General features: G+C 61.7%; 1 protein-coding gene across 3 annotated transcripts in view; it reads right to left on the bottom strand.

The window, feature by feature from the left end:
* Positions 1-1,607: 1,607 nt before the first annotated feature.
* Positions 1,608-15,396, bottom strand: part of EVI5L (ecotropic viral integration site 5 like) — a 30,410-nt gene continuing 16,621 nt past the window's right edge. The window contains exons 8-19 of one of the 3 annotated variants that reach the window (XM_022557260.2): positions 14,603-14,700; positions 14,459-14,519; positions 11,203-11,256; positions 10,299-10,331; positions 9,170-9,310; positions 6,202-6,330; positions 4,654-4,794; positions 4,417-4,572; positions 4,184-4,330; positions 4,007-4,102; positions 3,831-3,926; positions 1,608-3,674 (exon numbers count right to left, since the gene is read on the bottom strand). In XM_022557260.2, the coding sequence (XP_022412968.1) occupies positions 3,396-3,674; positions 3,831-3,926; positions 4,007-4,102; positions 4,184-4,330; positions 4,417-4,572; positions 4,654-4,794; positions 6,202-6,330; positions 9,170-9,310; positions 10,299-10,331; positions 11,203-11,256; positions 14,459-14,519; positions 14,603-14,700 (1,431 nt within the window). In that variant the 3' untranslated portion in view covers positions 1,608-3,395. Of the gene's footprint in view, positions 3,675-3,830; positions 3,927-4,006; positions 4,103-4,183; positions 4,331-4,416; positions 4,573-4,653; positions 4,795-6,201; positions 6,442-9,169; positions 9,311-10,298; positions 10,332-11,202; positions 11,257-14,458; positions 14,520-14,602; positions 14,701-15,396 lie in introns of all 3 variants that reach the window. The other 2 variants (XM_089905519.1, XM_022557261.3) reach the window with 2 other exon arrangements.

Consider the following 15,396-nt stretch of genomic DNA (forward strand, 5'->3'; position numbering starts at 1 on the left):
CAAGCCCCTCCAGCCAGGCATTCTTGCCTGTGTTCCAGAGTCAAGGGTCCTCACCAGAGCCAACCAATGTCTTCACTTGTCTCCCCCAGTCAGAATTCCTTGCTCTCCCACAGTCCAGTCACCCTGACCCTGGACCCTTTAAGCCCCAGCCCAGGCTCTCCTTTCCAAGTGCCCCTGCCAGAAATGCACCCCTTAAGCCTTCCCTCCCTGAGGGTGTCCTGCTTCAGACCAAGAATGATGGAGGCCCGAGGGGAACCACAATCCCCGGGGCAGGTAGAAGGACAGAGTGGGACCCTGTGTTGGGCACTCAGCCCTATCTCTGCTCCTAGACCCAGTCCCTGAAGCCAGGTTCCTGTCAGACAGGAATCGCCAAGTCCTGCCTGTCCCCCACCCCAAAAGCGGCTGCCTCCCAACCTGGGGTCTGAAGAGACATTGGCGCTGTCACAGTGGGACACTGCCACCTCCACCCCTGGGAGCCAATCAGTTAGGTGGCAAACTACAGAAGTTCCTTTTTTTTTTTTTTTTTTTTTGGCCACACCTAGTGGCATGTGGGATCTTAGTTCTCCTGACCAGGGATCGAACCCATGCACCCTGCATTGGAAGTGCAGAGTCTTAACCACTGGACTGCCAGGGAAGTCCACAGAGGTCTCTTTTTTAAGCTGGGCCCTGGTGAGAACCCAGGTGTCCTTGTTTCCAGATGCTGAGACAAGCCCAAGGGTAGGGGCTGACTCTTGACATGCTGGGCAGCCAGGTCTCCAAGGCCAGCCCCTGTGAGGGAGCAGGGCAGAACCTCAGACACTTCCCCCAAGGCCATGCCCCCTCCTGGGAGCCAGCCAGCTGGAGCCACCTGCTACCCGGTGGCAACAGGAGAGGCAGACAGCAACTGTCAGGGTCTCAGTGTTGAATCTGTGTGATGGGAATGATGCATGGGCCCACAGGAGCTGTTGTGGGAGGGAATAGAGCTGGGGTTCGGCTGTCCTGGTGCATAACCAGTGTCCTGCCCTGCCGCTTGGCAGGTATCAGGCAGCAGAGTGGGGGACACTTGGTGGGTCCACACTGGGTGTAGAGGGTAGGGCCTGGCTGGCACCTGGCTGGACCCAATTAAATGTCTCCTCCTAGGAAGCCTTCCTTTGCTCCTGGCTGTGTCACCCGCTAACTGGGACTCCGTCTCAGCGCCATGGGCAACCCCACAAAGGATGCTGCCTCTCCGGGCCTTCTTCCCCCAGGGGAACCCCCCACTGCCTGGCTGTTTTGCCTCTGCACTGCCCCCCAACACTGTAGTCTACCTGATGGTGCCCCTCTCACCTAAGCCCTCCATGGCTCCCCAGCGCCCTTAGTTCATAGTGCAAACTCTTTCTCCTGACTAGAAAAACCCCTTCCCGGTCTGGCCATGCCCACTCTCTCCTGTTCCTTCTTCACAGACCTCATGTGCCTCCTGCTGGTCCCTGCCACGTCTCACCGTTATGCTTATGCCCTTGCAGATCCCCGCCCCCCTCCTCCAGGAAGCCTTCCCTGATCTCCTTACACATTCGTCTAGGCACTTGCCACACTACTGTGCAGGCTAAGTCCCCGCCCCCACCCCAATGTCTGTCTGCTCCACTACACTTGGGACCCCTCAGAACCAGGCACAGTGGAGCACCCGGAAGGCCTTGGGAAGTGGGTGCTGAATAAACCAGATACTGAATCTTCCTGAGGCCCTAAGACCCTTCATTCCCTGTGTCTCTCAGGGGAGGCCCCAGCTGAGTCACCCAGTCACCCAGTCACCCATGATGGGAAATCATGGCCCATCCTCCCTCCCCATCTCCAGAGACACCCTCCTGAAAATGCCCTGCTCTAAGGGTCTGCCCCTACGCCTGACGTCCCAGGTCCTTGGTGACTCGTTCCTACAATACTAACCGTCTCTTCCGACGCCCACACTTATGCTCACACTGTACGTGTGAATGTCCTTTCCTCTTCCATGCTGCACCCGACCTGGACAGCCTCTTTGCCCCCCCACCCCCACCCGCACTGGCGTGCTATGACCTCCACCTCTGGTTCTCTTAGAGGTGGGAGGCTCCCAAGGGCAAGGACAGCCTGCTCCCTTCCCTGCTGCTTCACTGGACAAGGGGCCGGGGACCCATGGCTGCTGGTGATTCCCCTACCCCAAGGCCTGCCCCACTCAGCATCCCTTGTCCGTGACTGTGTAAATACACTTTATTTTCCATCTTTCCCGCCTGGGCGACATGTGGAGTGTGAACAGGCAGTGTGCAAAATGGTGGTGGGCAGTGTGGGGGGCACGTGGGAGAGCCCCTCGGATGCCCACCCTGGTCCCCAGGCTTTGTAACACTGAGGAGTGGGCGACCGGGAAGGGGGTACTGAGCATGGATCCCCACCCCAGGAAGTGCCGGGGAGACTGCTTGTGATGCTGCTCTAGGCTCCAGGAGCACCGAGAGGGTCAGCCTGAGGGTCGTGAGGCCCCAGGGGGCAGGGGTCTGGGGGCATCGTTGGATTTTGGCACCGTTCTTGGTTCTGACTCAGCAGAGACCACGGGACCACCATGAGCAGGCGCGGGGAGGCAACTCAACTGGGAGGCCTCCTCCCCTGGGGCCTGGCTCTGGCCGGAGAGTGGGGCCGGGGATACTGAGAAGGAACGGAAGTGGAGGCTGGGGACCCCCTGGAGAGGAGGCTAGCCTGGGTCGGGGAGCCCCTTCATCACTGGCCAGGCTGGGGTGATGGAACTGTCACAGAGGGAGATGTGGTGTGCTGGGGAGAGGGGGGCCTCTTCACTTCCTTACAGCTGCTTTGGCCCCCAAGAAGCAGGGACAGACACTACCCAGGCCCTGGCTGGTTCCGGCTGGCCACCACACCCTGCGCGGCCCTGCACACAGTAGGGGGGGCTTTGGTTTCTGTCGCAGGGGCCACAATGCCTGCCCCAGGCAGGAAAACCCAGCCTGGCCATCTGTCCCCAGAGGCCAAGGGTCCCGAGGGTGGCACAGGGTTGTAACAACAGGCCTAGAGCGGCCTCTTCTTCCTCAGGCCTCCTCTAGCTTCTGGGTCTTTCCCAGCCGGGCCACCCTTGTCACAGAAGGAGGCCAGCTAGGAGGGGGGAGGTTCCTGCTCCTCCAGTCCTGGGACCCCTGGGTCCGCCCCTGCCCTGGCTGTTAAGAGGGGCAGACCCTCCAGGTAACTGGGCCCAGAGGGCTACGGACCAAGATGGGTAAACACTGCTGGGGAGAGTGGGCCTGCCAGGGGACTCAGGATCCCCAGACTTCGGTCCTACCCTCCTCGCCCTGCCGCGCTGGTCCTGGCCCTCGGGGTGGGCGGGACCACCGAGGGCCTGGAGTTTGTTAAGTGCGGGCGGCGGCCAAGGAGCGGGCAGGCGGCGGCCCCGGGCTCCGAGCACGTGGGGCACTGCCTTAGTTGTCCAGGCCCTGGCTGTAGGGTGCGGCCAGCTCGTCGGCATCGCTGTCTGAGCTGCCCTCACTGTCCTTGGCCGGCCGCTCCAGACGGCGGAAGAAGCGCGCGTCGCGCGGGGACAGCGGGTAGAGCGCGTCCTGCAGCGCCGCGCCCACGCCCACGCTGAGCAGCTCCTCGTCCGACGACGGCAGCGAGTCCTCATCCAGGTGCCGTGCCAAGCCGAGCCCGTCGAAGGCCAGTGGGTCCTCGAAGGGCGGCGGGCCCTTCAGAAGCCGCACCTGGGGCGGGGGACCCGCGCGCTGGAGGCGTGGACCGACGTACCCACGGACGGAGTCCGGCCGCCTGGCCCCCTCCTCTCCCGCTCCCCGAGGCGCCGATTCCCGGCCCGTCACCGGCCGAGGACACCGGGGCTCTTACGCCCCTCCCGCGCTCACCTCGGCTTTCAGCTCCTCGATCTGGTCCTTGAGCTCGCGGATGTACTGCGACGAGTCCGAGTGGTTCAGCTGGCCCTGGATGCGGCCCTCCTCCCTCTGCGGGCGGGCCAGGTCGCCGGACTTCAGCGCGGGGTCCCGCCCCGCAGCCCGGCCCCAGCCCCGGCCCCGCCGCTTACCTGGATTTCCAGCTCGGCGATGCGCTGCCGCATCTCGGCCACCGCCGCCATGCTGTCCGCCTCCCTCAGGCGCACGGCCATCACCTCCTCCTTGCTCTGGGGGCGGGGGAACAAGCGGTCAAGGGGCGCTGCGGGACGGACGGGGGCGCGGGCGCGGTGTGTGTCGGGGTGCAGCACCTTGCACTCGGCCTCCGCTTGCTTGCGGCGGCTCTCGCTGAGCTGCGTCTGCAGCCCCTTGTTCTGCGCCGCCAGGTACTGCAGCTTCTCCTGCAGCGCCGCTCGCTCCGCCTCCACGCGGTTCAGCAGGTTGCGGTGGATGTGGTCCTGGGGGCGGACAGGCGGGGGTCACGGCCTCGCCGCGGGGCCGACCCCGGGCTCCGGGTCCCCTCCCCAGGCGGGCAGCGGCCCACCTGCGTCTCGAGCTCCACCACGCGCTGCCGCAGCTCGCGGCCCTCGGCCAGAGCCTGGGCCTCGCGCAGCCGCACGCTCATCAGCTCGTCCTGCAGCTCGCCCAGGACCAGCTTCCGCGGGGACTCCTTCCAGCGGCCGCCGCGGGACAGATGGGCCTGCGGGGAGAGTTCGGCGGTCGTCCTCCGCCTGGGAGCCCCGAGGCCGCTTCGTGCGCGTCGGGCGAGGCCCTCCCTCACCTGCCAGGTGTCCGAGAGCTCCTGCAGCTGCAGTTTCAGTTCCCGCGCCGAGGCCACGGCCTCACCCTCCCGCACCTTGAGCGCCTTCAGCTCCTCCTGCAGCCGCGCCACGTTGTTCTCGTCGGGCAGCGAGCTGTTCCTCTGCGGGGAGAGGAGCGGTCAGGGCCCAGGGGAGCTGCGTGGCCACGCGGCCCTTCCCGCAGGCCCCATGCCCCGGCTCTCCTCTCCTCTGCGCTCCGCCTTGGGCGGCCCGGCTGGGAGAGGGTGCACCCTGGACCCCAGGATGCGCCGGGGGAACAAGGACCAGGCCTGAGGCGGGGAGACCTCGCCCTTGCCGCCCCAGCTGGACATCGTGGTCTGTAAAATCGGTGTAATAACAGCACCTGCTCTCTGGCACAACTGGCCTAGGGCAACCCCCTTACATGTGACTGCTAGTAACACTAGCTGGGACAGGACGGGTGCTACCCGCCTGGGAATCTGAGATCCACACCCTCCGGGCCCAGACCCAGGACCTGACCCAGCTGGAGCAGAGAAGACCGTGGATTTCAGCACCATCTCCCTGGGGATGGACTGAGGGCCGGCTTAGGCCCTATCCTGGCCTCCCAAGGGCTCAGTGATGAGAGATTCGTGCTCCAGGCTCTTGGACCAAAAGCCAACTTGCTGCATGATGTTCTCTCCCTGACCCTCGTTTGAGTCTGGGAGTTGGGGTGGGGGTGGGGTGGCAGACCTACTGGGCCCACATTTCCCTCTGATGTGGAGGGAGGGGGTGGAAAGCCCAGCTCTGGGCAGGCGGCAGTTGGAGACCGAGAGGCTGATGGCCCCATGCAAGGCTGTGGCAGAGACACCCCACCTGGGAGGGCACCCAAAATAGCGCAGCTTGGAGGTGGGGGGCATGGCTCCTGCCAGTGGGTGAGTGCTGCCCTCTGGTGGCCGGGGCACCTCCCTCTGGCAGCGCCTTGGGAATTGAGACAACCGGTGTGGAAGGAGCTGGGAAGGGACCAAGAGGCCTGGTGCCCCCTGCAGGGCTGCAGGTGGGAGAGGATGGCCCCCTGGGTGGTGTCTCCATGGAGGGGAGCAGCCCTGATGGGCCTGGGCCTTGGCCTTCCCTTCCCCCTCTCCATCCTGGAACCCAGGGCCTGAGGGGGACACATACAGCCCAGGGAGCCCACGAAGGCCTCCGCACTAGTGGCCTGGTGCCTGGCACATGAGGGCGGGCGCACCCCTTGTGGAGTCGTGTTGCTTTTTGTATGCTCGTGTGTGTGTGTGTGTGTGTGTGTGTGTGTGTGCACGCACGTATGTACCTCCAGGGCTTGAGAGGGTCTGAGGGTGAGGGGCCCAACTCCCATCTGCCCTGACCCTGGTGTGGAGACCAAGGAGAGGAAGGCAGGGGCCAAGGGAGGTGCCCTGAGCTCCTTGGGGGCTGCTGGGGCAGGGGGCTCTGACTCCAGGGCCTGTCCCACTGGTCCCCCTGGCCGCCCCTTCTCCTTGGCTAGGGCCTCTTGTCATCTCCCCTTCCCCAGGGTTCCCCCAGCACCTGCCCAGTCGCACCTTCTCCATGTCTAGAACCTTGTCCTGCATCTCCCGCAGGGCCCCCAGGGTCTCGGTCTCCCGCAGCCGTGACTGCTCCAGCTCCGTCTCCAGGTGGGCCACAAAGTCCTCGGTGAGGCGCGGGTTATCCTGGGGGCGGGCAGGGGGCTGCGTTGGGCCCCAGGCTGTGGCCAGAGGGGGCCAGCCTTCCTGGGCTGTGGGCCCAGGCCTGACCCCACCCCGTCCACCTCCAGGGCTGGGCTGTGGGTGGAGAGGGGGGTGAGGAGAAACTCCGGATCTGCCGGAGGGGCCGGATGCCATGGGGGCCCTGCTGCTCTGTGTCTAGGGGTCCTGGGAACAGAGGGGACTTTCCATGGCCTCAGGATGCCATGGAAAGGGACACCAGTGACTGGTTCCCAGGATCACTGGGATGAGGACGGAGGGTGAGTTCTCTGGGGACCCCTTCCTGCTGTGTGGCCCGTGGCCTAACCACAGGGTGAGGGTGGCATGAGGCAGATGGGGAAAGAGTTTGCTGAGACTCCTTTCTGGTCAGTGCCCAGGGGCTTCTCAAAGGTACGCTAGGAGTCCCAGGGGTGATGGGTGGGCCCAATGAAGAAGACCTGGCCGTGGGACTTCCCTGGCAGTCCTGTGGTTAAGACTCCGTACTTCCACTGCAGGGGGCACAGGTTCGATCCCTGGTCAGGGAAATAGGATCCCACATACCGCGTGGCATGGCCAAAACAAAACAATCCTGGCCAGTGGGGGAGGGCAGCCCCTGGGGTCAGAGCGGGGCCTGCATCTTGCTGCCCGGGGAGCCTGGCAGGGCAGCTGCCACCCTCTTCCCCCACCTGTCTAGCTGCCCAGGTCTGCTCGCTGCCCTTGACCACTGGGGGTCTCTGAGGCCCATGGGTACCAGTGGCTCTCCCTTGGCTCAGATGGGCTCCGGGCCCCATGCCAACCTCTTGCCAGGCTGCACCTCCTCCAGGAGCCTCTGGAGACGGTGCTCAGGGGCTGCACTGGCACCTCCCGCACTCCCTCCCTCTGCCTGCAGCAGCCTCCCTGCCTCACCCAGCTCTGATCAGGCCCTAAAGGCCAGAGCTCAGAGGTGGCAGGTGAATGCCTCTCTGACTGGCCTGAGAGGGGGCATCATGCCATGGGTGGGGTTAGCCCAGCCTCAGTTTCTCCACTGGCCTGGCTGCTTCAGAGCCAGGTGGGGCTACAGCACTCGAAGTCGCGGGGCGGGAGGTGGATGCAGGTGAGCAACAACGGTGAAGTTCCACCCCCCTGTACCTGGGAGCGAAGAATCAGCTTGCACCCCTCAGGCCAGGTCTCCAGGCCTGGGTGAGGGGGCCCTCCTCAGCGGATGACCCTTCCGTCTCCACCCACTGTTTCTTGAGCACCCTGTGGTTTCTCCAAATCAGGGACCCCCCCCCAACACCCCTGCCCCCAGCTCACTGCCAGGCCCTGCTGGGTTCAGCCCTGGATCGCAGGGAGCCTACAGCATCCTTCCCTGCCCCTCTGGGACCTGTGCTGGGGCATGCATGCTGAGTTTGCAGGCTGCAGCTGCTGGTGGGTTGCCACATGAGGCAGGCAGCCTGCTGGGTACGGCTGGAGGAACGTTCTGAAAGCCCTCTCTGGGAGAAGCGGACTCTCTGCAGTGCTCCAGCCCATGGGTCCTCCCACTACCCATCCGAAGTTCATGACCCCACAACAGACTTGGGCTGCCCCCTCACCCCCATCTCACCGGCTCAGACTGGTGGGCACAGGCCAGACCCTCTTCCGAGGGCAAAGTGCTGGGTGCTGGAAGGAGTTACCTTCTCCCTTGTCCCAGCTCCTGCCCTGCATGGCTGGCCCCGCCGGGGAAGCCCTGAAACTGAGTCCCCCTAAAGCTGAGTTCCCCTGCCAAGCTTAGGATTAACCTCTCCATCCAAAACTTTACTGCCTTTCTGTGCCACCCCTCCCCCCATCAGGATTGGCAAGTTTCGAAGAAAAGGGGGGATTGAAACCAAGCAGGACCCTGTGGGGCCTTCCCAGGTACAAAAACCCTTTGGTGTCCCCATTGCTTGTTTGTAGAAAAAGGCTTTAGTCTCCTAGGCCTTCCCTGAGTTCCAGAACGCAGCAAGCAGTTAATGAGGACAGCAGGTCACAGGACGCCTAGGTCCTCCTGAAGGGACACAGATATAACCATCTGACACGGATCTCTGAGCTGTTCTGCAGGAACTGGGACCCCCAGCCAGGTGGAGGATGGTGACTACATGCTGAACACAAGCACGCACACCCCCGCCTGGTTGGAACCAGAAGGCTGATGACGGAGATTCCTGAAACGTCACCCTGTTACCTCCCCACCAACCAGCCAGAAGGAGGTCCATGAGCTGGTCATGCATCCTAGGACCCTCTCCCCTAACACCGTCTTTACAAACCCCTGCCTAAAAGCCATTGGGGACTTTATGGGTTCTTTTGCGCATGAGCTGCCTGTTCTCCTTGTTTGCAATAGATGCTTTACTTTCCTTCGCCACAACCCAGTGTTGGTAGATTGGCTTTGCTACATGTCAGGTGAGCGGACCCGGGTTTAGTTCGATAACAGCCCAACAGCCCTTCAGACCCTGGGGAGACACCAGGGCTCCCCCAAGGAATCACAGCCCCATCGGTGGAAGGAGGGGTCCCAGCAGGGACAGCTGGTTCCCAGGGGCTCTTGTGCTGAGGCTGGGGCCCGGGGAGGGTGACTGCCTTGCTCTCAGTGTGGAAGGCCAGACACCCTATTGGGGGGTGGGAAACGGAAAACACGGGATACCCCTGGGTGTGGGGCTGTTCACTGCTGAGGATGGGGAAGAATCTGCACTCTGCTGTGGGTCCCCTGCCCCCCAGCAAGGAACAGGCGGGCCAGGGACTGAGGCAGGGCTGATTTGGAGCCATGTGCTCAAGAGCCCTGCAGGCAGCTGGGCATGGGGCGTGGCCTGGCCCTGGTGGCCCCGCCCACCCAGCCAGCTACCTGCTGCTCCTGCAATTGCCGGATGGTGCTCTGTGCCTTCTGCAGGTCCTGGGCCGCTGAGCTGCACTGCTGCCGCACCACTGCCAGCTCCCGCTTGATGACATAATTCTCCTCAGCCTCCTGCGCTCGTGTCACCTGCCCCTGAGCACAGCGAGGACAGGGGGCCGTGACCCTCTGCTCACACTCCAGGCGAAGCCCAGAGAGGGTGGAGGTGGGGCGGAAGGAAGAGGGTTGAGGCCTCCCACACTCAGAGCCTGGGATGGGGCGACCCACGGGGCCTGGGGATGGGGGGACCGGCAGGAACAGGACACTCTGGGAGGAACCTGGAGGAACACAGCCGCCCAGGGCCCAGGCTCTGGCTCTCAGCCTCTGTCCCAGGTGAGGAGAAAGAACTCCTTATCCAGGGCACATGGCACAGCAGAGGCTGGGCTCTGCTGGTGACACTGAGGATGTGGGGGTAGCCAAGGGCCCAGAGGCTGGCTCCTTAGGGCCAGGTCGGGGGGTGGGATACAGCTCTCGCGGGGCCTTCTCCAGTCCTGGAGCCCGGGACTTCCACCTGCCCAAGGCCCCCCCAGCCTCATCCCTTCAGCCCACCCAGTTTAGGCCCCCCGTTCCAGGCTCAGAGCCACTAGGTAGTGGGCAGAAGCTTCCAGATAAAGCCATTCAAGATGAGGCAGCAGCAGAAGCAGGTGAGTGAAAGAAGATGGCAGGCCTTGCAGGTGGGAGCAGAGAAGAGCGTGAGGGGCCGGAAGGTGTGTGTGTGTGTGTGTGTGTGTATTGGGGAGGCTCAGCCGTGCACACACCAGGGCCTGTTGCTGATGCAGCCTCAGGGTCCCCGAGCCCTCCTGGGTCCCCACCTGTGTCCCCTGGAGGGAGGAAACCTGTGCATGTGCGTGTGGGTACACTCACAGATGCGCCCACACGCACCACGCGTTCACACGCACGCCCCCTCCCCCAGAGGGAAGCCTCTGTCTCCCGGGAGAAGCGGTCCCCAGTCACCCCCATGCGCAGCTCCAGGCCTGCCCCCCTCATCCCCCGGGGGATGGCAGCGGCCAGGGAAGAGGTGGTGTGGTGGTCATGTGCGGGGGACCAGGAAGAAGTGGGAGCGGGAGACGAAAAGCTACAGTACCTGGATTAGCCTATCAGCCAGAGCAGCGCTCTCCTACCCGGTGGAGGGGTTCCGAGCGACAGGGGGAAGAGGCAGAGCAGAAGGCGCGGGGACAGGAGAGAGGGAGAGACAGACAAGAACCACTTGTCACTAACGCAGTGGACTGTCTCTAGAAGCAGGGAGAGAGGAGTGAGACCAGAGAACCAGAGAACCAGCAGGAGAGGACCCAGAGGAAGACCAAAGCCAGAGCCAGCTCCGTCCTGGAGAGGGGTCTGCGTGTGAGTGGGGAGGGCGGTGCCACTCATGGGGGCCGCCAGGCGGGGGCCTCACTCGTGAGTGAGGAGGTGCCATCCGGGGAGGGGGTCAGGGGAGGGAAGCACTGGGCCCGGTGGGTGCATTTTAGTTTGGAGGCAAAGCAAGAATCAAGGCTTTGGGGCAAGGGCAACAAATTCCACCTACTCCGTGTGTTCAGTGGAGGGTCAAGCAAAACTGAGTGGGGAGCTGGAAGTAGAGGATCCCCGTCTCTACTCCCATCTTTAAAAACAGGTTGGGGGCCAGGGTCAAGGCTATGGCAGCCCCTCCACAGTGCAAGGCCGCCCCCTTCTCCCCCACCCTGTCTCCTTTGTCCGAGCAGCCCGCACCCAGGCAGCCCGGGAGGGCACCGGGCACAAATGGATTTCCGTGTTTGCAGTTAGCAGGGTTATAACTCAATCCCTCCTCAAGCAAAGTTTCGCCACAGTCCCAAATTTATACAGCGGCCCAAATCTCAGTGGGGCTTGTGGTGGGGTCTCTGGGATTTACGCCACAGGCTTCGGGGGGGTGGGGCGCGGCGCCTGGGGCGGGAGGCTGGCTGGCCCTCTGGCTGCTGGGTCCTGCTTGGGGCTGGGAGGGTTCGGTGCCACAGGCTGGTGGCCACACCCCTCACCTTCTCCAGGGTCTCAATCCGCTGCTTAAGAAGCCGGTTCTCTGTCCGAAGCCTCTATGCGGGGAGAGGGGAAAGCACGTCAGAGCCCGCCGCCTGCTTCTGTACACACAGACGGCTGTCCCTGCAGGGCTAGGCCACCTCCCGGCAGGACAGCACCAGTGTCTCTCGCTCTGGGTCACTGATTCCAGAAACCAGTCAAGGCCAATTCCCGTTTGGAATGGTCCACCAGGTGTTTTTTTTAAAAACAAACTCTGGTTCAGTAAAAATAATGTGATCACTTTGGTGGCTACACACTGTGTGTGCAGGGGGTGGGGGGTGTTGGGGGGGGGGTGGTCCCTCCTCCGGAGCCTGTTTCTACCCCACGCTTGAGCCTGTCAAGGGCCAATGTGACGCCTTCCACAGGGCAAAGGCCTCTGTTTTGGGGGAAGCCGCTCGCAGACAGGCCCCACCCCCTCACTGCTTCACTTGGAGTGCCAGGGTTGAATTCTCAGAGGACAAACTCAGAGTCTGGGTCCAGGGGAAGAGGTCTTGCTGAACACATGCTTCTTTCAGTTTGACAACTACATTTCCACAACCCACTGAGAGCCAGCTGTACCCAAGAGTGGTCAGTTTCCCCCGGCTGGGGTTCTGGAGATGGTCTCCTTGCTTCCGCCTTCCATCCTGTGCTGGTAGTCTTGGTTACATATTTGTGGTTTTAGGTTCCCTCACAGCCTTTTGAGAAGCAGGGGAGGTTCACATCTGCCTTGCACCTAGTTTCTATCTACGTACCCCTTAAGCAGTGGGTACAGAAATAGTTTTGATAGGCGGATTAGTGAGGGTCCTGCTTCCCTGTGGATCACACAGAACACTGCCTGGTTTCTACCGGGGAGAAACAGGCGATGGAAACACCCAGAGCACTCCCAGGAAGCAACTGTGGTCAGAGAGGATTGCAGACTTGATTGATGGGCAGGCATTGACTCATGTCATGGGAGGGGAAACTGAGTCAGAGGCAGGCAGTGTCTTGCCCGAGCCTCCCGGCTCACTGGGGTCAGAGCTGTTGCCGGCACAGGTCTCTGTTGCTCATAGGGATCCAGAACCAGAGTCCTGACCCCTGACCCCTGGAATGTCTGCCCCCTTTCTGGCTTCAATGCATTGATGCCACAAGCTCAGCCATCCCTGGAAGAGTTGGATGTGCCGGGCAACAACTCGTCTCTCTCCTCTTCCTCCCAAGGGAAAACCAGACAGGGAGTGAACAAGGATTATGGGGGCCTATGTACTAATCACACTATTAAATTTTTTTTCTTTTTTTTGCCATGCGGCATGCAGGATCTTAGTTCCTCAACCAGGGATTGAACCTGTGGCCCCTGCAGTGGGGGCGCAGAGTCTTAACCACTGGACTGCCGGGGAAGTCCCTTTTTTTCTGTATTTTTGATGTTTTGACATCCTGTGGCCTTGCTAATCCTGGAGGCACTGCCCCTCCCAGGGCTAGCTAATTCCTAGGGAGAGTAGACAACCTGCCTGCTAGCTTGCCTTCCACAGGCAAACCAGCCAATCCAGAGCCCATGCCCCCACCCACCTCCCTTATCTAACTCTCGCATACCAAGCTAGTATTTCCCCTGCTCTCAATTGTTCCAGGACAGCTAGGGACCACCCCTATAGCCCAGAGCCTGGAAATTATTCAAACTAGCCAATCCTGAACTCTCTTGAACTTGCCTACCCTGCCTCGCCCATCCCTTCCTGTGGAAACCACAATAAGGGCTCTGGCCCATGCTTTTCTCCTTCTGCCTCCTGACCCACCCTGGTGCTTCCTCATGTGGCCCTGCGTGCAGAGGTGTGCCCCCTCCTGTGAGTAATAAACTCTTCTTTTGAAGGCAGTTGTCTCTGTGTCTGTCACCTCACCATACCTGATTAAAACAAATCCCAGGTACATTTTTAAACAGGCGAAAGGTGAAAGGGCACAGGGCAGGGTCAGGGGAGAAGGCATCTGCCCTGCCCTTGGGGCACGCAGTCTCCTCTAGTGATAATATTCCAGGCTGGGAATGTGGTTTAAGGATCCGCTGTGTCCCTCCCTACTGCTGAGCCATCATGGTCACCATATGGCAGCAGGCCCTTGTCTGTGCATGAGCAAAACACACATACACGTTTGGACTGGTGCATCAGTAAAGCTGCCATTCCTGAGAAAGGGAGATGCTTAAAAATTCAGGACACAAGACTATTTCCCAAAAACTTACAAACAGGGCCAGGACCATGATGCCCTCTTTCGCCACTCAGGTATGGGTGGCAGGTGACCTGGATTCTAATCTAGGTTCTGTCTCTGCCTTTCTAGAGGAGGTAGGGATGACGATGATGGTGGTGGTTAATAATAATAATTATTTGAACAGGAGAGCGTCATCCCTATTTTGCAGAAGGGGACACTTAGGCTCAGAGAGGTGAATTCACCTTCCTGGCAGGTCACACAGCTGCTCTGTAGGAGAGCTGGGATTTGAACTCTGGTCTGTGGAACTCCAGTCCCAGCCACTGTGGGACTCTGCCCCTGAAGAGGACCGAGCCAGGCTGTGCTGGTGTTTGTGTTTGTGTCTGTCCCCCACCTCCACTGGACTGGGGGCCCTCAGTCCTGCTGTGACTCTGACACACAGTGCTCACTAAACGCCTCTTGAGGGAATAACCAAAATCACGTCTGGAGGGATGACAGCAGAGGGAAGGAGATGGAGGGACGTCTGGGTTCAGAGGCTCTGCACACCCAGAAAACCCTCTACGATATTGTGATTTACAAGGAATATATACTTGGTCTTTGTCCCTGGTCCTGGCACAGGCTCCTAAAACCCTGGGAATTTCCTAAGTGAGGAGAGGAATAAAGGTGTCTTTGTTATGTTAATGAGATGACTTTTGGAAAGCCCCACCCCCACCCACCCTAAGGATGGTGCTGCTTGCCAGGGGACCCAGTCCTGTGATGAGAGGGTTGGACCTTTCAGTCCCAGCCTGAGACCACCGGGAGGGGAAAGGGCTGGAGGTTGAATCTCAGTGGCCCTGTTCACCACCGTGTCCCCAGTGCTGGTGGGGGGCGGGGGGCGGGCCTTGCTCCCATGCCGGCCTGGTGGTGAGTGAAAGGACAGGCAGGCCGAGGGACCACCTCTCAGAGCCTAAGGACCCCCTGCTGTGTGGCCCGCGCTGGGTGGGCTGCGCTCTAGCGGCCGTCGAGGGGGCTCCCAAGGGCATATCCACCACACCACCATCCCCCCTTTCCCGCCAACACTGCCCAGGCCAACCGGGGACTCACTTTGATCTCAATCTGCTCCTCCATCTCTTTGCTCTTCATGGCTGCGTACTCCTTCTCCAGCCTGCAGAGGGGAGGGCCGACGTGCTCACTGTCCCACCCTCGGGGACCCCGCTTCTGCCAGCACCCTGACCTCCTGGTACTGACCTCTTCATCTTCTTGGGGTTGTACTTGACCTGGTAAGCCTTGAGGATCAGCTTGTCCGGGCAGCTGTCGAACTGATGGGGGATTACCCTCTGGAAGTACTGTGGGGACACGGGTGGTCACGGACACACGGGCCCTGACCACCTGGGGCCACCCGAGCCCCTGCGGCACCCTGCTCCCCTGGAGGAGGGCCTGGGTACACCAGGAGGGACGGCCAGAGCCGGTCGGCCTGGGCCCTCGCCATCACCTGGCCTGTTGTGTGGGTTGAGTGAGCGAGTGTGAGCAGCAGGAATCATGAGAAGGAGTTGCCTGCAGCCAGGACCTCTGTGTGCAGGGAAAGTGGCTTCGGGAGCTCCTGAGGGCAAAGGCCAGGTGTCAGTGTGGGTGGGGTCCGAGCACAGAGGACCTTCACGGAGGAAGGGGGAGACATGCCGCTGCCTCAGGGGCAGTGAGAGGAGACGGAAGAGGCTGAAGGATCGGGGTGGTGTGGAGGAAGCCAGAGGGAGGACCCCTCAGTGGTCTGCCTGCTCGCCTGGGGCCCCAGGAACCTCTGCAAAGAGTTAAGTGCAAGCTGCCGGGTGGACACAGCTTGCTGCAGTTCGGGGCCAGGCTGGCTCCCGCGCCCTAGCCCAGCTGGCCCCTCTGGCAGCTGCGGACAATGGATGCCCGTGTTCGTGGACACAACTGTGGCCTTTGTGCATTCTTCCCTGAAGCACCAGCTGGAGGACGCTGGGAGGGGGCGGGGGCCTGCATGATGCAGCATGGCGGTGAGATGCAGGCCGGCCTCTTCTCAGCAG

Source organism: Delphinapterus leucas, unplaced genomic scaffold, assembly GCF_059928025.1.
Source record: "Delphinapterus leucas isolate spDelLeu-1000000601 "Yukka" unplaced genomic scaffold, BTC_Dleu_Yukka2 spDelLeu_asBTCV2_sq25, whole genome shotgun sequence".
Taxonomy (NCBI): Eukaryota; Metazoa; Chordata; class Mammalia; order Artiodactyla; family Monodontidae; genus Delphinapterus; species Delphinapterus leucas.